At 33.7% G+C, this 21,778-nt stretch overlaps 2 protein-coding genes and 2 non-coding genes across 5 annotated transcripts; 3 read left to right on the top strand and 1 right to left on the bottom strand.

Moving 5' to 3' along the window:
- The first annotated feature begins 111 nt into the window (after window positions 1–111).
- LOC130968707 (eIF-2-alpha kinase GCN2) lies at window positions 112–13,951 on the top strand. 2 transcript variants are annotated; one of them, XM_057894117.1, is made up of 29 exons: window positions 112–363; window positions 496–564; window positions 899–958; window positions 1,118–1,223; window positions 1,937–2,041; window positions 2,375–2,764; window positions 2,902–3,030; window positions 3,110–3,193; window positions 3,300–3,386; window positions 3,476–3,584; window positions 4,539–4,650; window positions 4,932–4,986; window positions 5,235–5,410; window positions 6,201–6,385; window positions 7,776–7,924; window positions 8,045–8,294; window positions 9,092–9,371; window positions 9,487–9,580; window positions 9,956–10,036; window positions 10,298–10,354; window positions 10,673–10,804; window positions 10,882–10,965; window positions 11,084–11,192; window positions 11,282–11,418; window positions 11,919–12,026; window positions 12,517–12,602; window positions 12,734–12,836; window positions 12,922–13,044; window positions 13,414–13,951. In XM_057894117.1, the coding sequence occupies exons 1-29, from the start codon at window positions 233–235 to the stop codon at window positions 13,522–13,524; spliced, it is 3,702 nt and encodes a 1,233-aa protein (XP_057750100.1). In that variant the 5' UTR covers window positions 112–232; the 3' UTR covers window positions 13,525–13,951. The 2 variants fall into 2 exon arrangements, 1 of the variants encoding a protein (XP_057750100.1); XR_009081726.1 differs by lacking the exons at window positions 12,517–12,602; window positions 12,734–12,836; window positions 12,922–13,044; window positions 13,414–13,951 and having other exon boundaries at window positions 11,299–11,418.
- A 1,476-nt stretch (window positions 13,952–15,427) lies between these two features.
- On the top strand, window positions 15,428–15,499 carry TRNAT-UGU (transfer RNA threonine (anticodon UGU)). Its single transcript has one exon. It is a non-coding gene; the product is annotated as a tRNA-Thr (tRNA).
- A 1,347-nt stretch (window positions 15,500–16,846) lies between these two features.
- On the top strand, window positions 16,847–16,918 carry TRNAT-UGU (transfer RNA threonine (anticodon UGU)). Its single transcript has one exon. It is a non-coding gene; the product is annotated as a tRNA-Thr (tRNA).
- Window positions 16,919–17,071: 153 nt separating this feature from the next.
- Window positions 17,072–20,528, bottom strand: LOC130965791 (serine/threonine-protein kinase-like protein ACR4). Its single transcript, XM_057890550.1, has 3 exons — window positions 18,702–20,528; window positions 18,031–18,430; window positions 17,072–17,722 (listed from the first exon to the last, which is right to left on the bottom strand). Exons 1-3 carry the CDS (start codon window positions 20,526–20,528, stop codon window positions 17,166–17,168), a joined length of 2,784 nt encoding a protein of 927 aa, XP_057746533.1. The 3' UTR covers window positions 17,072–17,165.
- Between the last annotated feature and the right edge of the window lie 1,250 nt (window positions 20,529–21,778).

Here is a 21,778-nt window from a genome sequence, read left to right on the forward strand (position 1 = left end):
GACGGGTCTAGACAGGGCGGGCGAGTTGGGGCGGACGACCCGCTTTGCCACCTCATTACGTGCTGCCATTTGCATCCTTTTCAGTTTACTTCATTTTCATTTGATATTTTAGCTGAGGTTAGCTAGATTTTCTAAAACGGTGCGTTTAGCTCCGCTGAGTGTTTCCTAATTCTTATAGTTGCTGCATCAGTATCAAACTTCAAAGAGAATCAGAGTGAGTTGAATGAATTGAATGGGACACAGCTCGAAGAAGAAGAAGCGCGGCGGCGGTGGCGGCAGGAGCAAGGGAAGAGCCCCTTCCAAAGATCACACTTCTCAATCCGCCAATGATGATATTGAACTCTCCGAAGAAATCACTGCTCTGTAATGAATCATATGCTAACTCTTCATTTCGGAATTTCTGCATTCGTTGTTGATTATTGCGGTTTTTGTTTTACGTTTCTATATGACTATTCTTATTATTATGGTGCATTGGTGTTTGTTGTTTTGTTTTAGATGTGCGATTTTCCAAGAAGATTGCAAGGTTCTTCCTGGCTCACCTCCTCAAATACTTATTAAGATCAGGTAATAGAGTTTAATTTTGACGCTGACAGTGTAAACACGCCGTCATCTAATCTAATCAGATTCATGCGTTTAGATTTTTTAACTAGTTTAATTTTTAGCTGATATGTTGATATGTCAATATACGATTGTAAACTCTTTTACACTCAGTTCATGCATGAAAGTTAAATTCTAATTTATGTCGTTTCCTTGGTTATGAATTTGGATGATGAGGGCCGTGTTTCGTAACTAGCAGCGTGTGTTCATTGAAATATTGCATTTTAATATTTTTAAGCTGTTTTGAACGTGAAGTAAGTTATTGAAATGTGTTGTTTGGTTTGTGCTTGGAATTGACTAGGCCTTACTCTAAGGACATGGGTTATGAGGACTTGGATGTTTCTGCTCTTCTTCACGTCAGGTATCAAACTCTGACTCTTTTGCACCTTTGTTGTCAATTCATATGTAGATGTTAATGGTTTGGCATTCAACAGGATTTAAGATAGCTTTTGTTTATTTTTTAATTTTTTAAATTGTGAATTGATATTGAATTGGCCCTTCTGTGTCTTTCTCTTTATAGATGCTTACCTGGGTATCCCTTCAAGTGTCCCAAGCTGCAGATTACTCCTGAGAATGGCTTATTAGAGAGTGACACTGATAAACTATTGTCACTCCTCCATGATCAGGTATGATCCAAATTTATACCTCAGTATATGTCTCTACTCGTACACTTCAATGTTGTTGAATTGTTAACCGTTGGTGCATTTATTGTGTTGTAGGTAGTGTTGTGTTAATATTTATGGCTAGGATGAAATATTGGTTAGCAATAGAATGCTTTGATGTTTTTGGTTTCTTGGTGTCAATGCTGAGAGCAATTGAGAGCAAGCATGTCTTATGATGCCCAAGTTGGTAGAAAGGGAGCCACAAGGTGGAAGAAGTATCAAGTATGTATTATTGAATTAAAAGATTCTGAAAAACATGATTTGTACATTATCTAAAGAAAATTGAGGTAGGATTCAATATTGAGGTAGTTGAGACCTGAATGGCAAGAACAAGTTACTAAACCAAGCATATTTCTATGTGATCTTATTTTGAATTCTCCATGTGTTCCTCTTTCTTTTAATTCTTTGAATGTAATTACTGATCTTTCTTGGTACCCAGGAGTTTACTAGACATGTTTCAGTCATCTTGTCATTTGCTTTCTTAGTCTAATTGGATACACTTCTGTGTTATATTTATGGCTTCTTTTTTATGTTGAGTCCATTTCTCACTCTCTTTATAAAGATATTATAATTTTTGTGAGAACTACTATTCATCCCTTGGAGCCTCTAAGTTGTTTACATTGGATGAACTAAATGTATTTATGTTTTGCTTTGTATTTTTTTACTGTCCTTTTCAGGCTACTTTAAATGCTAGGGAGGGCCGAGTAATGATCTTTAATTTGGTTGAGGCTGCTCAAGAATTTCTGTCTGGAATTGAGCCAATTGCTAAACCAACTGAATCTGTGAGCTTTTCATTCTGTATTTTGTATTACTCTATAATAACTATTCAGTATTTTTATTCATTCATTCTTGTAATGCATAAAAAAATTGTCATAAAAAGAACATTGTTAGATATTAGAACAATAAGATTGGCAATGCTGTTGTTGTTGATGATGATTTTCCTTTATTTGAATATTTATTGGAGCATTACTTCATTACTGCTAAATGCTTGATTATCTTTTATCGTTGATGGTATTTCGCTGATGCTTTCATGTAGTTTTTAATAACCTATTTCAAAGGGCAAGTTATTATGCTTATTAAGCTGATGTTCGTATATTTTTGTTCTCCTTCTGTAGAAGCCTTTGCACTCAACTAAGGAAAGCAATGAAGAATTGTTTCTCAAGGATATAGCACCGTCAAACAAAAATATATCTTTTGTTTATGGTTTCATAGACCTTTTCAGTGGTTATGGAGAGTCTTGGAATTGGGAAATTGGAATGGATGAAACTGCCGGAAAAAGTTCTTCTTTTCCTCCCTCTAAGTTAGACACCTCAAAATATGATTCTGAGGCCCGCGAAAAGAAATCTGACAGTAAGGAAAAACCATTAATAAAGCAAGAGCTCCCTGCTAAATTAGATACAGTTGGAGAAGTTAGTGAAGACGGCAATAAGAATACATCCTCGACTAGTTCAAGTGGAAATCTGGTGGACGATCTTGTGGGGAATGACATTGAAGGTGAGAAAGAGGTAATATAAATGATATATTTTGCTTCTTTTAAGTATCTGTGTACTGTTTGTTTGCTTTTTGTGTATTTTATTGTCTTATATCTGTTTAAGATATTTGATTATGTTAACCCGCTTATCTTCTATTGATGCATATTCAGGATTTTGTCTTTGCTGAGTATGCACCAGAAGATGACGAACAAACGTATGAAAGTGTGTCTTCAGAATCTTTTTCTTCTGCCACTTCTCAACATCAAACATCCCAAACAGTTGAAAAGGATCTTATAATGGTAAAGGTCAAGTTTATCATTATGATTTAATCACGAGACAATTGCTAAGCAATGATTAAGCTTCACTCCTTTTGAGTAGGTTCACCTGCTTCGTCTATGTGCTTCTAAAGGAACACTGGTTGACTCTTTGCCACAAGTAGCAGAAGAGCTATACAATTTTGGGGTATCAAAATATAGATTGCCACTTCACCAAAATAGAAAAGACTAATTTTAATTTTCAACTGATGTCCGTTTCAAAGGGATCCTAATTTTTCGTGTTACCTTCCCAGATATTTTCTGATTGGGCTCGTGATATGGCATCTAAACCTCCCTCCCTTTTTAACAAAACATTTGATAATGTTTTTCAGAAACATGTGGTTAGTAATCTCTTTCTGGGTGGATTAGATCATCTCTTTCTCACCACTAAACTTGTTAATTATCCTTTTATTTGCTTGTTTTTGTCCAGGCTTCAACCAGAATATCTCAGTTTTGGAAACCTTCTGATCTTGGTGGTTCAAATACGATTCCCCATAGTTCTCGATATCTGAATGATTTTGAGGAGCTACGGCCTCTTGGTAAAGGAGTTTCATGAGTTTCTTTTTGCATTTTATATGTTTATGTATGATATATGATTCTGTAATTCTGTAATGTCTTTCTTTAAGGTGTATACCATGATGATATTGAAGTATTATAATTTCATTTTTAGTTGATGATTTTGATTTCTTCTCCTTTGTGTTATTGATATTTTGGTAATTGGAAAATATTGGAAGCATTCCTAATTTTATCTTTTTCGCTATATAGAATTTGTATTGGATGTGATCTTTCCACTCTGTTACATTTTTTATGCCATCAATTTTTTTAACAGAATAGGTATTAGGCAGGTTGTTTTTGTCACTAATTCTCATTTGCTGTTTGTTTGCTAATCATTCATTCCTTGTTGTGCTAAAATCCTCATAGAAAGCCCATGGAATTGGATCTCACCATGAACTTCCATTTAGCTAGTGATATAGAAGAGAAACCTCAAGTCAATCTTTGCTCTGCCTATTGATAAGCCCACCTCTGGAGGTTTATTAGTAATATGGATTTGTGCTCCTTTATGTAAGGAATGGCAAACACCTGTTTATTTTGTTTGTTTTGGAAATTATGCTTTCAAATATGTTAGATGGAACCTTCATCAAACTTTGCGTGACCTTCTTGCTCTGAAGACACTAGGAAATTGTTGAAGGCCAGATTCTATATTTCTTCATTACCTGCTTAATTCCTGTTTGCTGTTCTTTCCTTTTTTTGGGTGATTTGAAATTTGGGTTGCAACTTTCTTAGTAATGTGTAAGTAGCACTTTCTTTTTCTTTTTCTTCTTTTTTATATATTTACTCCCCCCTCCCTCCTCTCCCTGTTTTAATTTTAATGTAAACAAAATTTCAGTTAGTTATGGTTTAGCTGTTTCTTTTGAAATAATACATCAGTATTGAGAAGTATTTGATGAAGTATTTCAGTGAGTATAAGAGTTTTTACTTGGCATTTGAAACAGGACATGGTGGTTTTGGCCATGTTGTGCTGTGCAAAAATAAGCTTGATGGAAGGCAGTATGCTGTAAAGAAGATTCGCCTTAAGGACAAAACCATGCCCGAAAGAATATTAAGGTAATTTTGTTGTTACCTTTGCGAAACGAACTATCACTTTTTAGTGTGCAATTATGTAATTAATGTCTATAGTTTGGTGCATAAATAAGAAACCATTCACTTTGTTCTCGATTTATTTTTTTGTTGGAGCAAATTGATTTCAGTATGGAGTTATAAGGCTTTATTGTTCTTGTTGTGGTCCTTATCATTTCTTTCTGTTTCCTTGTATACTCTCTTTTTACTTTATTTTATTTTTACCACTTCTTACTTGTTTATCCATCAATGTAATGCGAGAAAACCAGAGAAGTAGCCACACTTTCTCGTTTGCAGCATCAACATGTTGTTAGGTATTATCAGGTATAAGCCATCTTATTTTTCTATGCACCATTTTTTGGTTACTGAAACTTTCTCATTTTGCTTCTGCATTAACTGTGTATTCTATTGTATTGACCATCCTGGATGCCTTGTTCTTCTTTGTTTGCATTGAAGAGGGACAGAGTTTCTCGAAGAGTACATGAGTAGATATGCAAAATAAATAAATAAATAAATAAATAAAGAAGATTTATGTCCTCATATAATGATTCTGATCAATGCAAAACTCCCAGGCATGGTTTGAAACCGGAATCACAAACTCTGAAAATGATGCGGCTTGGAGTTCAAGGACTACACTGAGCTCTTCTTTCAGCTATACCTATAAAGCTGCAAGCTCCAATAATGCCCTTGGGCATGAAAATCAGCTTGAATCAACGTACCTTTATATACAAATGGAGTACTGTCCCAGGTAAGATTTTCAGTTATTTGTATTCTTTATGAGCAGACTGCAGACTTACTTATGGGACAATGCTTAATAACATGGACTTTACTATTGTAGTGTATGTCTTTTAAATAGAGATAATTTGAAAATGTCTAGCTTTAGCTTCTCTCTCTCTCTCTCTCTCTCCTTCTTCTTTGCTGTTTATTTTTTTTTCCCAATTTATATTTTTGCAGATAACTTATCTTCCAAATTCTCTATAATTATCTTCTTGTCTTCAAGACTTGGTGCATTTACTTGTGATCAGGCATATAGAATGTATAGTTACCATGAACATGGTGAATATGGTTTGGTTTTATATATATGTAAAAGAAGAATAGCAGTATCATTAAGGATGAGAGTGATAATGTAAGAAAAACGGAGGATAAGAGATCCTCTTTGTAAGAGCAAAAAGGCAATCAGAAGAAAAAAGCTATCTATGAAGTATAGCAATCCAATCTTTCAACAAGGAAAATGAATAAAATATTAGTTGAATTCTGGCCTTGCCTGACTCTGTTTAGATTAATGGATTCCTCTCTGGATAACTTCATCCACATAATTTTCTTTATTTATTTTCTTTTGATATTGTTCTGTAATTATTCATTTATTTGAATTCGAAAACTACTATCAACAATCAATATTGTGGATGAAACTCCTTGGATACTGTATATGCATGCAGGCACATGTGCATAAACACAACCAATTGTCCCATATTTATATTCGCCATATGTCATTCATCTGTTTTTTTTCTTGTTTGGGGGTTGGGTTCTCGGATTTAAAGGACTCTTCACCAGGTGTTTGAATCATATAATCATTTCGACAAAGAGCTGGCATGGCATTTGTTTCGTCAAATAGTGGAAGGTTTGGCACATATACATGGACAAGGAATAATTCATCGGGATTTGACACCAAATAACATATTCTTTGATGCTCGCAATGATATTAAAATTGGTGATTTTGGTCTTGGTAAGATCCTGATTCCATTAACTTTTCATTTTGGGTAAAGTACTATTTTGATTCCCCACGTTTGGGCCTAATCCTAATTTGATCTCTAACGTTTCAAACCTCCTATTTTAACCCCCAAAAGTTTCAAACAGATTCAATGTTATCCCACCGTTAAATCTGACTCGAATAATTAACGGAAACTTTTACATTAGTGATCATTTATAGGTCGATTTTACTTACATACTGAAATCAAACGTTGGCTTTTAAATATGCTAATTGTTCATGTCAAATTTAACTGTGGGACAACATTGAACCTGTTTGAAACTTTTGGGACTAAAATAGGACTTTCGAAACGTTAGAAACCAAATCAGAATTTGGCCCAAATGTTGGGAACCAAAATAATACTTTACCCTTTCATTTTATTCATACTTTCTCTTTGTATAATAATTCAACCCCGTCTAGCTTGTTGACTCAGTAGATAGCTTACTAGATATGAAAGGTTCTGTTGTATTTAACTATTTATCAGAGGATATGATAAAGCTTATCAATCTATTGGCTGCCAAGTGTTCTGGTTGTATTTGTGATTTGTTTTGCTTGTTCAAAGTTTGTCCATCAATGTATTGCATTTATATTTTCATTTGAGGTCAATGGTAAAAAGGGTTGAGGATGCCCATTAGCTCAACTTCACTGATAATAGTTTGATACTTTGATGGTGGTTATTTCCCCTTCAAAGAGACAAAAAGTAGGCTTCCATTTGTGTTTGTCAAACTTGGTTCTCAATTATTGTCCTTTGAGCAAATTGGCAGGCTTTATTGTTTTCGCATATTCAAATGGTTTTTGTCTCCTCTATTTTGTTTTTTGCTATGTTAATATTCCCTCTACTTTCCTGTTTTACCTTAACAGAAGTTGTTTCCACTCTCTCACTTTCTTGATCTTCACTGTGAGCATGAGTATAAAATATTTAGTTATTTTTATCTTGTTTGGGATGCCTGCAAATGGATGTGCATTTTGCTGGGTTCTTGTTCCATGTGCCTGCTCAGTAACATTAAGATCTTAGTGTGGTTTCTTTGTTAGAGTGTAAGCCAGATACTGATGATATTAGTAAAATTACTACCTCTTTTTCAAATTAAATGTCTATTTCACTTTTTTTATTAATTGAAAACTTCATGTATTTAGATAAAAGTTTGTCCAAATATATCAATTTTTCAGTGAACCCAAAAATAGGTTTTACAGTTAATTTGAGGAGGGAGTATAATGTAAGCATTCTGATTGAGTGATGTTAATGCTTGTTCTTTTCATATTACCAAGGAAATGGTTATTTGTGGATGCAGTATCAAATTTTATATTGCTAATTTAATTTTTTAACTTATTTTTGATAAAACTAATTATTTTAATCTCTAATCTTTCCCAGCCAAGTTCTTGAAGTTGGACAAGCTTGATCATGATCTTAGCCTTCCAGTTGATCCACCTGGAGTTTCTACAGATGGCACTGGACAAGTGGGGACTTATTTCTATACGGCTCCTGAAATTGAACAAGGATGGCCTAAGATTGATGAGAAGGTGTAAAAGATTCACCATTATATGATTCCGACCATTTATTTTATACTTTTTCATAACCTCTGTTGCATATAATCTGTTTGAAACCATTTTATGTAATTCTCGGGTTTACTTTTGCTGCAGGCGGATATGTACAGCCTAGGTGTTGTTTTCTTTGAGCTTTGGCACCCATTTGGGACAGCCATGGAGAGACATATTGTGTTGTCTGATCTGAAACAGAAGGGAGAACTTCCTCCGGCATGGGTTGCTCAGTTTCCAGAACAGGAATCCATAGTACGAAAGTTGATGTCTCCAGGTCCTTCTGATCGGCCTTCTGCCACAGAGCTTCTACATAATGCCTTTCCCCCCAGAATGGAATCTGAATTGTTGGATGGTAAGTGATCAAGACCTTTTTGCATTCTGATATTGTGTTGTTGAATTGCACCTACATAGTACATGTATTATCCATTTAAAGGAAGCATTATCTTATCAACTTATCTGAGGTTAATTATTTGCATAAATATGGCTATCAGAAGAAACCACTGAAAAATTGATTAATCACAACTCATGAATCACATGTGAACTGTAATTTCTCCCCGACATTGTGTAACTCATGAACTTTAATGTGTTTCAGAAGTTCACAAGTGGTCCAAAACTTTTCTTAGGGAAGTTAATAACTTAAAAATCACATGCATCTAGCAATTTATGATTATAATCATAATTATTGGAAGGTGTTGAATTCCAATTTGGTGAGAACTTGTTTGTAAAATATTGTTGTCACGGTATAACATATTTACATGTTTTCATCAGCACTAGTGTATGATATGTAATATGTTAGGTATAAAACTATTCATGACTCTTCATCTAATGGCTTGAACTTTTAGAAAAACTAGACTATAACATCCTGTCAGAGCCTTGGGGAAAACAATAGGCTTTCGCATGAGGAAGTGCTAGATACAAAAATATGTATGAAGTCTTCCTAGTCTAGTGACTATTGTTTTTAAAGATATCTCAGCAAGGTACATATTTCACTGTCTTGATGGGTATTCTATTATGTTTTGTGAAGATAAAACTTTTTTGTTAGACTGACAAGGAGTATAAATTCAGGAACAATCAGCCTTGATAACTAGCGGTAGTAATGAGAATCTAAATGCCATGGTATCTTGAATAAGTGATAATTGTCTTTTTCAGATATCCTCCGAACAATGAAGAAATCAGAGGATACAAGCATATATGACAAAGTTGTAAATGCCATCTTTGACCAAGAGATGTTAACTTCAAAACATATTCATCAAGCTGGAAGCTTGGGGACAGTTGGAGATAGTTCTTCATCTATTCAGTACACAGATCTTGAAACTGAGGTTCGAGATTATGTTGTAGATGTGAGCAGGGAAATTTTCAGACAGCATTGTGCAAAGCATCTAGAAGTATTAACAATGCGATTGTTGGATGATTGTCCACAGTTTAACAGGTCAGTATTTGAAACTCAAATTCTTTGCTTTTGTTTACATATTTTTGACATAATGCTTCATGACCTTGACAAACTAGACGAAAGATTTCTGGTTTTGTTTTGTTTTTTGGAGTAGAAATGCAGTTAAACTTCTGACCCATGGAGGAGACATGCTCGAACTTTGCCATGAGCTGCGCTTGCCTTTTGTGAATTGGATCATATCAAATCAGGTATTGCATATATCAGCTTGATTTTATTTATTTCTTTATTCCTTAATTATATTCATCATGTTAATATTTGACATCAATTGTATATAAAATTGTTATTATAATAATGGTTTCATTGAAAAACAGAATTCTACTTCTAGTTATGATTTTAATATTTTATACATATGGATGTATAGTCTTTAACTTCTTTGTGCCTTGGAATGTACAAATGATGCTCTTCAAATAGAACATTTGGAAAAAAAAAAAACTATCGCATGATCCTTCAATTCTCTTTGATGAAAGAAGATATTCTGAACTATTCTTAGTAGATGGTATGACTTTGTCAGTGCAGCAAGCCATGAGGATAAAATTTGATACATAATTCTACATTGTGTGTAGAAATCTTCATTCAAAAGATATGAGATATCAAGTGTATACAGAAGAGCAGTTGGACATTCGTCACCAAATCGCTACCTTCAGGTACTATTCTAGTGAATTTTTCCAGTGCTTTTATTCTTTCTTGTCTTTGAATTGATCCGAGGGAACAAAGAACAATATGAATGATAAATAAAATTATCCATAGCTGGTATTTGGTGGGAGAAAAATGTAAATGGTCTTGAGTATTTTTACCCTGTATTCATTGAATAATCTGTTTGGAGCTTCTGCAATGCTTTTCTTGAAAGTCTACTCTATCATTTCAATGCATCTTATGACCCTTCATTATGAAATCATTTCTCGCAGGGAGATTTTGACATTATTGGTGGTACCTCAGCATTGACAGAGGCAGAGGTCATAAAGGTGATGTTTTCTACCTTAGCATTAAGTTCTGAATTTTGCTATGAATAGTTATCTGGGATCTGGCTTTATAACAGCTGGTAGTTAGAGTTATACATGAAACGAACTGGTTCTGGCAATAGAAGGACAAGTAATTGACTTTATTAGCATGGTACATAAGTAAAAGTATTGTTCTTAAAATGCAATATGGAGGGATAAAATCTTCACTACTCAACCTATGATTTATTTCATTCTGCGTCTCTTAAATCTTTTGGAATTGTGTCTTATGAAGGTGATCATTAATCGGTATTTAATTTGCGAGTTTTACCAATTTTATTACAGGTGACAAGGGACATAGTCACTTGCTTTTTCCATGCAGATTCATGTGACATTCATCTAAACCATGGTGAGTTACTGGATGCAATTTGGTCGTGGGTTGGAGTCAAAGTAGAACACAGGCTTAAAGTTGCAGAGGTATGTTGGTTGCACAATCATGACATTGGCATTATTAAGTGCATAATATCTAGTATGACAGTTTTAATTTTCTGAAGATTCTTTCCATGATGGGTTCTTTGCGTCCACAATCTTCAAAAAGGAAATCAAAATGGGGAGTGATAAGGCGGCAGCTTTTGCAGGTGAGAAAATTTATTTAGAAATGTTTTTTGTCTGTAATAGCTATTGTTGTGGTCATAGTAGTGCATAAGGAAAAGATTCATCAGATAGATTTATTAGTATCATCAAATGCTTTTACAGGAACTAAAATTAGCAGAAGCTACTGTAAACAGACTGCAGACAGTTGGTTTAAGGTTCTGTGATTCTGCAAATCAGGCACTTCCTAGATTAAGAGGAGCTCTTCGATCTGGTATACTATTCTTACAGTTGTATCAGAATATATGTCTACGCATAATAGAAGGAACGTCATGGTTATTAGAAAATAATAAACTAATGCAGATAAACGCACATGCAAGGCACTTGATGAATTGTCTGAACTCTTCAGTCTCTTGAGAATTTGGAAGATTGACCAAAACGTCTATATTGATGCATTGATGCCACCAACTGAAAGTTATCATAGAGATTTATTTTTTCAGGTAACCTAGAGTCGTCTTTTTATAGACATATTAATCTCGCATTGGGTTTATTTAAATCCTACAAAGCCTTTCATTGTCTTTCTTTCTCTGTTTATACATCTTTTACTCTTCCATTCTGTTCTGTCTAGTTTTCCCAATACTTTTGGAATGAACAATTCTATAAAGCTTCACTTCAACATACAGGAGAATTAATTCTGACACTAATACCAAGTTATTGAGTTGGCTGCTGATTAAAAGGTTTAAAGAGATTATCTATTCATTGCTTTATGTGAAATAAGATTGATTGAACTAGAGCATACCAGTTTACTAAACATATTTTTTCGGTCACCAACTATATATGTGCCCCTGCTTGGTGCTTACTGGAAATTTCGTGCATGAGTTTTTGGGATAAAAAGTTTCAGGGTGATGATTTCTTGGAATTGCATATCAAATACACATACATTGATACAAGCTAGAAGTGTATGTTGTTCATTCTCATGAAGTTAACTTATTCCTGGCAGGTGTACTTAAGGAAGGAGAACAATCCTGGATCACTCTCTGATGGTGCCTTGCTAGCTGTTGGTGGTCGTTATGACTATTTGCTTCATCAGTTATGCAGTCACAACTATGTAGGTTATGCATACACATTTATTTCTTCTTATTACCATTTTCATGGAATGTATCTGCATACTTATTTGTCTCTGACTTTATATATGTTAGAATATATTAGGATCAATTAACTTTTATTAGAATTATTTAGCATATCTGAATATTTATTATAAGATATTATGTCATTATTATTTCGATTTTCTTAACACCTATAAATACTGTTTTATATTGTATCATTCTATACAATCTGAATACACACAAATCTTTTTTCTATTGCTCTCTCTTACCTTAATCTAGATAAGTCAGGTTCGCCTGTGATGCTAATCTTTTCTGTGAGTAATGATTAACTGTCCACATTGATTATCTTACATGTTTCAATTGTATATATATACCTGTTACAGTGGTTTTTGTTTCCTCCTTATTGCTGTCCTAGACAAACATAATGCTTCTTTTTCTCTGAGGTACTAGATTGTATACTGTTACTAATTGATTGTCTTCTTTGTTGGTCAGAAAGGAAATCCCCCCAGTGGTGTAGGGAGTAGCCTTGCATTAGAGACAATAATTCAGAATTGTCCTGTGGATTTTAAGCCCCTTAGGTTGGTGTCCTACTCATACCTTTTTTTTTTAATTATTATTTTAACTTTTGATACAGTCCTTGCCTCCAGCACTAAGTTATTGTCTTCTCAGTTAGGCATTTTGTTTTTGCAAATCTTCTCGACTGTTTCAGAAATGAAGCCAGCACCAGTGTTCTTGTCTGTTCAAGAGGAGGAGGTGGTCTTTTGATGGAGCGGATGGAACTAGTTGCTGAATTATGGGAAGAGAATTTTAAGGTCGAGATTTTTTAAATGATTTTGATATCCATATAATTTAGTGTTATAACTCAAGCCTCTGCTCACTTGCTCTTCATGTTTTCAGGCTGGATTTGTTCCCATCCCCGATCCAAGTCTTACAGAGCAGTATGAGTATGCTAATGAGCATGATATCAAATGTCTCGTCATCATAACGGATGCAGGTGTCTCACAGACAGGTTCTGTTAAGGTAATTTGTAATGTTCTCCAATCCTATTCCGAGTTTTGGACTCACCCAGATAAGGATCTACATTTATATCACATTCCCGCAAATAAATCCAGGCAAATATTTTGATCCAAGCATTTTCTAGGTGCTACTTGTTAGTTCAGCTGGTTATCACTTGTGGTTTTTTCTTAGAATCTCTCTTACAAAATTTTCTTTAAGCAATTATAAGTTTAGCAATGATTGGATTGTTTATTTGTAGTCGCTAGGGTTCATGAGGAACAATCTTGGGATAAGGAAAGCAATCTTGTCCTAAGTTTATTGCTCATGAACTTGAGAATCTTACTGGAATGTGATTATACGATACTGTTATTAAGGGATTTCAATTGCCTCCAGGTTCGACACCTTGAATATAAGAGGGAGAAAAATGTTGAGAGAGAAAATCTAGTCAAGTTTCTGTCAGATGCTATGGCAACACAATTCAGAAACCCTTCGATTTGGTTTTAATATGACGTTTTTAGAAGCTCAACAACATCTCCTTCATACATAAATAGATGATAGATTCGATGGCCTTTCCAAGTTCCAACATAACACAGTAGACTCTGACAAGATTATCAGCGGATGCCTTCTTTTTTTTCACACAAATGTTGAGGAATTCGTACATATACCGGTTTTGCAGGTTTATCTGATTGTCATCTTTCTTCTTTTACTCTTTTTTTCTTCTATTTTTTAAAAAATTTTTTTTGGCCTAAGAGAAAGTTTTGTTTTAGGCTTTTCTGTGCATAGTTGTGATTTTGTAAATGTGTAAATAGTATATGGATGATTTTAATTCATAGAGCTGGATAGTGTAGCCATTAAGGAGCTATTTCCTGTGTGTTTATCTTGTAACATGACGTAAGTATTAAACATCTAATCATTGTAGCTTCTTTTCTTTTCTTTTGTTTTATCGTCTTAATTTTTAACCCATTTGGATGAGCGACCTATAAAATTACATTATAGTGAGATTCTTAGAATTAAAGCTCAACGACTAGTGTATATAATTTTGAAAAAGAAAACACAGAACTTGGATTAGATAGTGAGAAGATTGATTTATAGTCATGGATTGGATGGTAAATTGACAAAGGTGAAGTTTGAAAAGATAATGAAAGTAACAGTTTCTAGTACATAAATCTTTTTTTCAATTCTGCTAGGTAAATAATGAGAAATCTGAACAATGTGAATAATTGGCTGATTTTTTAGTCTACTGAAGATTAAAAAAAATACCCCAGTTCAAGTTAAAAAAGTTATTTTAACCTTACCATTAGAAATTTTAACCATCCATTCTCTTTTAATCTTAATTACACTCTCTTCTAATCCAAACTCCCTTCCGAGTGCTGTTATCGTTTGTCGTTACCAACTTCGAATGTTGTATTAAGAACAAACATCCCATTTGTATTAAGAATAAACATCTCATTTGCATGAAAAATAAACATCGGCAAAGGTGGCGGAAGGAGGGAAGGAAGAAGCGAGAACCGCCATGAAATCTTGTGGTCGAGGCTGTGGAAGGCAAGAGAATAAAGTGGAGATTCTGCATGGCTTTGAACAATGCGTTGGCGTCGAGGTGGTCGTTGTTGTCGACAGTAGTCGTGAGCTGCGACGGTAAAGGTGGGGGCGGGGTCTGCACGGCCGGTGGCGGGGCAGCGGGAAGAAAGATGCACGGGGCTGTTGCAGCGCGATTTGAGGTTGCTACAGAGTGCAAGCAGGACGAAGAGATGCTTCGGCAACGGCGCCAGAGTGAGTCTACGGCAGCAAACAAGTTGCCGATCGGAGTTTGCAAACAGAAAATGAGAAGTTAGCGTGATATTGAGAGCAACAGTATCAACGGTGATTTGGTTTAATTACTAATTCTTATTTTTTAAAATTTAAAATTTAAAATTAAAAATAATTAATTAATAATCTAATTTATAATTTTAATTTTTTTTTTACTCTATTGTTCTTATTGTTTATAATTATTATCGTGTCTTCTTTAGTTGGTCATGACATAAAGCTATGTAAAATTCATTCTGCAAAAAAACACCCGAAGGGAAAAAACAAATTGGTTTACTTAAATGACATCCGTATCAAATATGTTTCTCAAATAGTTTATCAGTTTATCTAAATGCAGAATTTTATTTTTCTCTAAAAAGTAAAACTTTAAGTTCAACGAAAAATTCTTGAAAAATGAACCATTTATCTCCCTACTAGTTAGTTGTTACAGATGAATCAACTTCCATCCAACACATTGTCTAGCGAGCTCTTTAATACTTTTTCACAAAAGAACAGTGGATCATATAATAGTTGAGGACTCTAAAGTTCTAGCAAACTTATTTCTGTATGAAAAATCTTTTAGATTTGCTATAAAAATAATAAGTAAGGACTTGAATATCAACAAGCCCTTATAGCTCAGTGGTAGAGCGTCAGTCTTGTAAACTGAAGGTCCGTAGTTCGATCCTGCGTGAGGGCATTTTCTTGATTATATATATACATAATAAAAGAAAAATATACAAGCAAAATAATATATTTTAATAAAAAATTATATTAATATTTTTTGTTTTATTAAACTTCTCTTTTTAAATGTGTGAAAAAAAAATACTAATTCTTCTACTTTTTTAACCTAACCTATTTTGTCATGCATACGAGTATATGCATCAAATATTTAAAATAAAAATTTTGTAAAACTTTGTCATGACAAAAGATGTACATTGTGAAAAAAAATACTAATTATATTAATATTTTTTGTTTTATTAAACTTCTCTTTTTAAAAGTGTGAAAAAAAAATACTAATTCTTCTATTTTTTAACATAACCTATTTTGTCATGCATATGAGTATATGCATCAAATATTTAAAATAAAAATTTTGTAAAACTTTGTCATGACAAAAGATGTACATTGTGAAAAAAAAATACTAATTCTTCTATTTTTTATTAGTTTTTTTAAAACAAATTAATAAGATATGTAACACACTTAATTGATTTTATCTTTTTATGCATATATTTTTTTAACAAAAATTATAAATAATATGAATGTAAATTCAAATGCTTTTGTGCATGACAAGTGCTTTTAGCCTTTCGTACTTGTAAAATAATATAATTTAAACAATAAATTTGTCATTAAAAAAATATTTTTATCAATTTATTTAATGTTTTAACTATTCAATTTGCTATTGATTTTTACAACTCATCAATAATTTTTTTATTGATTGTTCTGTAATTGATGTTTAAATTCAACTATATTTTGTCAAATATATAACAATTTCTTTATTAACCTAATTGAACTCAGCAATCTAATCCAAATTTAAAAATAAAGAATTAAAATTCAAAACAGTAAATAAAATTTAATTAATATTATATTTTTTTTATAATAAATTACGATATGGATACTACATAAATATTATAAATAAATGAAACAATTTTTTTTACTAAAATATTCATTAATAGAAACGAAATGAGATGTCCACGTTATAAGACTACTAAAATTAAATATCTAATTTATTTTAACTTCACAAAGATTTTACAAAATGATTTAACATGTCTTAAACATGGGATAACTACAATTCAACAAATTTTAACTTTTAAATGAAGTTTTAGAATTATTGTTATAGTCTTTTTGAACTACTTACTATATTGTTTAATTTTATGTTATTGATTGGTATCATATCAATTTCGACGAACTTAACCGACAAAAATTGGTTAGAGATGTTACTTTATATATTCAATGTTTAATTTACAGAAAACATTATTTATGTGGGGAGTAGTTCTAAAATTTATATGAAAATATAATTATTATTAATTAAGAATTCGATCATCAACAAGCCCTTATAGCTCAGTGGTAGAGCGTCAGTCTTGTAAACTGAAGGTCCGCAGTTCGATCCTGCGTGAGGGCATTTTTTCAATTATACCTTGGCTTTTTTCGGTTAGCTTCAATATCCAAAACACATGTAACATATAACTTTAGTAAACATTAGTGGTAGAATCACTTTGTTCTCTAGCAAAATTAACTCAATTTTTCTTTCCATACACATTTTCATCTTCCCCAACAAGTATCTAAACAAATACAAAGAACAAGATCATCTAAGAAATGAAACCAAATTAAAAGTTTCCTCCAAGAAGATATATATGGTTGGTTAGAACTTAGAAGTTATGTTGCAAGAACAACCTCTCTCTAGGAGAAGCAGGTCCAATCTCTTCCTCAAGACTCTTCAAACCATCACCACCAACACCAACAACATTTCCCAAATTCTTATTCACTTCTGCATTATTACTAATGTTATTGTTGTTGTTCTTCCCTCCTTCAACATCAGCATCTGACACTGAAGACTTCCTCCTCTGAGAAGATGTAACACTTGGGAATGTTATCCATGATGGTGCCCTGAACTCAATCCTTTGATCCTCAGTTTCTGCTACCTCAGTGGTCTCAGAAGCTGATCTATTTGATGATCTTTGTGATGATTTCTTGTGCAACCTATTGCTTCCCAAAACAACCTCAGTTGGCAAAATTGGTTGCTCAATGCAAGGACTTCCCATTAGCATTGCTAACCCTCTTTCCAATGCTGTTGTTACTTTGTCCATTGAAGGTCTTTCTTTCCCTCTCATCCTCACACATTTGCATGCCACATTTGCAATCCTTTTCAAGGCCTCAAGATCACTAGGAGGTTTCAAAACTGGGTCTAATATTGCAGCTATGTCACCTATGTTGCACCAATAAGGATATGAGTATTGGATACAAATAAATATGACAACTTTACTAAAAAATATGATGTGGGAACAACAATATGTATATTTTCACGGTATATCCCAACCGACAAGTCAAAGATTAATTTGTTGTGTGTCTGCGCTGACTAATGAGTTGCTGTATATATAAGGTAAAATTTAAATCCTTGACAATTTTTTAAGCAAACAAGTGAGCTAACTACTTGATTAACCCAAGTTGGTTCAATATATATATTATATAACAAGTATAAATAAATTTGCAGAGTTAAAATATATCATAAGTTACCTGACTTGATCAATGGCACTGCCCATTCAACAATGTTCCCTTCTTCATATTGCATGTCAATGGCTTTTCTACCACTTAGAATCTCCAATAACAGAACACCAAAGCTATATACATCAGATTTTGTGGTGAGGTAGTGAAGCCTATAGTACTCTGGATCAAGATAACCAAGAGTACCAGCTGGTAATTCAGCAAGTGGTGAACCACTGTCTGCAGGGCCTAACAATGACAAGCCAAAATCAGCAACTCTTGCATTGTGTTCTTCATCAATGAGAATGTTTGATGATTTTATGTCTCTGTGAATCACTGGTGGACATGCATATCCATGCAAATACTCAATTCCTCTTGCTGCTTGGACTGCAATTGTTACTCTCCTTATCCAATCTAGCTGCTCCTTTAACACCTATATTGCATTAATACGAATACAGGTATTGAATACGATAATTGTTCTAAGAAATTAGAGAGTAAACTACCAATTTAGCTCCACCAAAAAGTTGAATGCTGACAATTTAATTCTCGAAAGAACAGAAGCTATGGTACACTAGCTTATTTAGTTCTTTCGAAGTTAAATTGTCAGCGTTTAAATCTTTCAAAACTAAACTACTATAGTCTAATTAGTCATGGAAATGTAACACAAAAAAGTGAAGTATTTGTGTTATTATAGTTTTCAGCACCTTATTTGGTCCATGAAGGTGTTGATGCAAGGAACCATGGGCCATGAACTCATAGACAAGAAGCCTTTCATTTCCTTCTTCACAATATCCTAATAGGTTCAGCAAATGTGCATGGTTCAACCTTGATAGCAAGTCAAGTTCTGTGTGAAACTCCTTTGAATTCTTCTGCATGTTTGTGGAAACTATGGCCCTCTTAACAGCAACAACAGTGCCATCTTTCAGAACACCCTTGAACACACAAGAGAAGCTTCCTTTCCCAACAATGGATTCTTCTTTGAATCCATTAGTTGCAGTTTCAAGCTCCTCATAGGTGAACATTTGGGCCCTCCTAATCTTGAACTCCTCCAAATTTGTCCTGTTCTTGCTGCTAGAACCACCATTGAGTTTCTTCACCTTTGACCTTACTGAAGAACACTCACAATCTCTTAGCTTGTATTTAACATACAAAACTGAAGTCAACGACACAATACAAACCAAGAACACTGCAAAAGCAATCTCAGCAATAACAACTGGTAACTGCAAAGCCCAAAACTTATCATCATTTTTCTTCTTCTCAGAATTAGAAGATGAGCAATTTGATAAGCACTTAGATGAAAAACATGAAGAACAATTATATTCACATATTCTATCAGAATTCACACCACAAGAACTCTTCTGGTACATCTCAGAAGGACAATCACCACTGCTGCAATGAACGCAAATTCTTGAATCTGTTGACTTGCAAAGACCCTTTTGGAGATCAATCTCATAGAATCCAGGAGGACATGGATTTGACTTGCACATTCCTGGTGAAACAGCCAAAGGTAGTGTTTTTGGAAAACCAACACCCCAGCAAACAGGCATAAGAGATCTTTCAGCAAGAACACCACAAGAGAAGTAATCACCACCAGCAATCTCAAACACCTTGGTTCCACTTGGTGGTGGTGTGCTTGGTTTGATGATGAATCCCCAACAAATCACTTCCCTATCATAGCTCTTGATTCCACATGCATGAAACTTTCCTCCAACAACAGATAGCATTGGATCACTTGGTGCCAAATCAACATTACCTTGACCATAACTACCAGCATGTTGTTTCACTGAAACTGAGATTTCTTCTTCTATATCCAAGCTTCTTCCCCAACAAACAGCTCTTGAATTCTTCACACCTTCCAATATTCCACAAACATGGTATCCACCAGCTGAGATTCTCTGGAATCTTTTGTCATCTGGAATCAAAGTAATGACCCTGCTACTAGTCTCATCACCCCAGCAGAACACACTCCTATTCTGAGAGAAAAGGCCACAGTTGAATCCAGAACCTGCTGAAATTGACTGAAACATTCCATCAAACACATAGTTCCTAGTCATGTTGTAACCCCAACAATCAACAAATGAAGTGTTCCTGAATCTTCCAGTTAATGGCTTCCTCAATCCACATACATGGTGATCACCAGCACTGATGTCTATGTATTCAGCTTCCTTGATCATTGGTTGAGGCACCCCCATTTCAATGTAGCCACTGCTACCCCAACAATAGGGTTGGTTTGAATCCATTAAAAGTCCACATATAAAGCCATCACCAGCAGTTAGACCAATGAATGAGAAATGTGATGGTGTTTCATAGATTATGGCTGTGTTGGATCCATAACAGGTAACAGTATGGGACCCATCAAGCTTCAAACCACAAAAGACTGAACCTTGTTCTCCATAAGATATTGCAATGGAAGACATGGATCCAAGACTTGTAACTTGTGACCACAAGTATGATAGAACCATCACATGAAAAAATAACCACATTTGCATGTTCAAACCATAGATTAACAAGTATCTCACTGAGAACCCCATGATGATGCACACCCAATCCAAATATCATATACAATAAAGTCTAGAATCTTCACTGCTCAGCATTGTGAATAAATAAACATAGAACACCACAATGCTATTGTTGCCATTACCTCAAACTTCAGTTCCTTCAATCTCCATGTCTTTGTATAGCTAGCTAGAAATGCATGAAAACACAATAGCAATGGATCTTCGCATTCTGAAGTTTTCTCTTAACACAAGTTATCATCTTTCTAGCTAGCTATGCATGATGCAACACAAAACAAAACAAATAGCTAAGAAATGTAGTGGATTTTCTTCTGCCCACTTTGTTTCTATGAATGCTTATTAGGGTAAGCAAGTAAAACCTTGCATATTGCTGATGATGACTTGGTGAGAAGAAGAAAGATAAACTTGCCATCTCAAAAGCTTACAAGCAACCATAGCTAGAGCTAGCTGCTTCAATGAACTTTGATTTGAACTCATCACTAGATCAACAACTAACTAACTGGTGGAAACTATGCATTGATGAGTCCTTTAAAGAAAGCTCTATATAGTATATAGTTAATGAAGTGTATGTGAACTCACATTTTTGTTAAGAATAGTCAGAAACCTTTTCTTCAAAATGCAAGTATTTAGCAATTGGCAGTTGAAGTTGAAGTTGATCATCAAAGGGAAGTAGAAGATGGATGGATTGTTGTTGAAGAAGGGTAAAGAGAGTGAGGGAGAGACGGTGGTGCAATAAATGAGAGAAAACTGCTACTTGTGTACGTTATGGGCAAAGTGTTGGTGAACACATTTATTGTCAAACATAAATGCAAAAATGACCTTTTCATGCCCAAAATATAGTGCCATAATACACCACTTACCATTCTCTCTTTCTTTCTTTCTTTCTTTCTATTCATCTACTTATATGGTTTTGGAAAAAAACATTGATTTATTGTGTTTTAAGGTTATATTTAAAAAGTATAATAATAAACTATTTTAAAATTGTTCATATATCTAATATATTAAAAATATAAAAATATTATTTTTTCAGTAATTTTTAGTAAACAAAATTTTTTATAGTATTTTTAAAATATGTGTTCAGGATATATATATATATATATATATCATTGAAAAAAAATAAAATTTCAGTTAAAAATAATAATTACAAATAGAATTTTATTTTCTTATTGTATAAAAGAATTTTAGACAGATAACCAATAATATATTATCGTATCACCAAAAATAAAATAAAAAATTCAAATTCAATACTTCAAAAATCAATCATT

This window comes from Arachis stenosperma, chromosome 3 (assembly GCF_014773155.1).
Source record: "Arachis stenosperma cultivar V10309 chromosome 3, arast.V10309.gnm1.PFL2, whole genome shotgun sequence".
Classification (NCBI taxonomy): Eukaryota; Viridiplantae; Streptophyta; class Magnoliopsida; order Fabales; family Fabaceae; genus Arachis; species Arachis stenosperma.

Bases quoted from the DNA above. Each gene is read 5' to 3' on its own strand.
- LOC130968707 (XM_057894117.1), top strand. From the start codon at position 233: ATGGGACACAGCTCGAAGAAGAAGAAGCGCGGCGGCGGTGGCGGCAGG. The intron at 6,386-7,775 runs GTAAGATCCTGA...AATCTTTCCCAG, and splicing joins AATTGGTGATTTTGGTCTTG to CCAAGTTCTTGAAGTTGGAC. The intron at 12,027-12,516 runs GTAGGTTATGCA...TTTGTTGGTCAG, and splicing joins AGTTATGCAGTCACAACTAT to AAAGGAAATCCCCCCAGTGG.
- LOC130965791 (XM_057890550.1), bottom strand. From the start codon at position 20,528: ATGGGGTTCTCAGTGAGATACTTGTTAATCTATGGTTTGAACATGCAA. The intron at 18,431-18,701 runs GTGCTGAAAACT...AATGCAATATAG, and splicing joins ACCTTCATGGACCAAATAAG to GTGTTAAAGGAGCAGCTAGA. The intron at 17,723-18,030 runs GTAACTTATGAT...GGTGCAACATAG, and splicing joins AGTGCCATTGATCAAGTCAG to GTGACATAGCTGCAATATTA.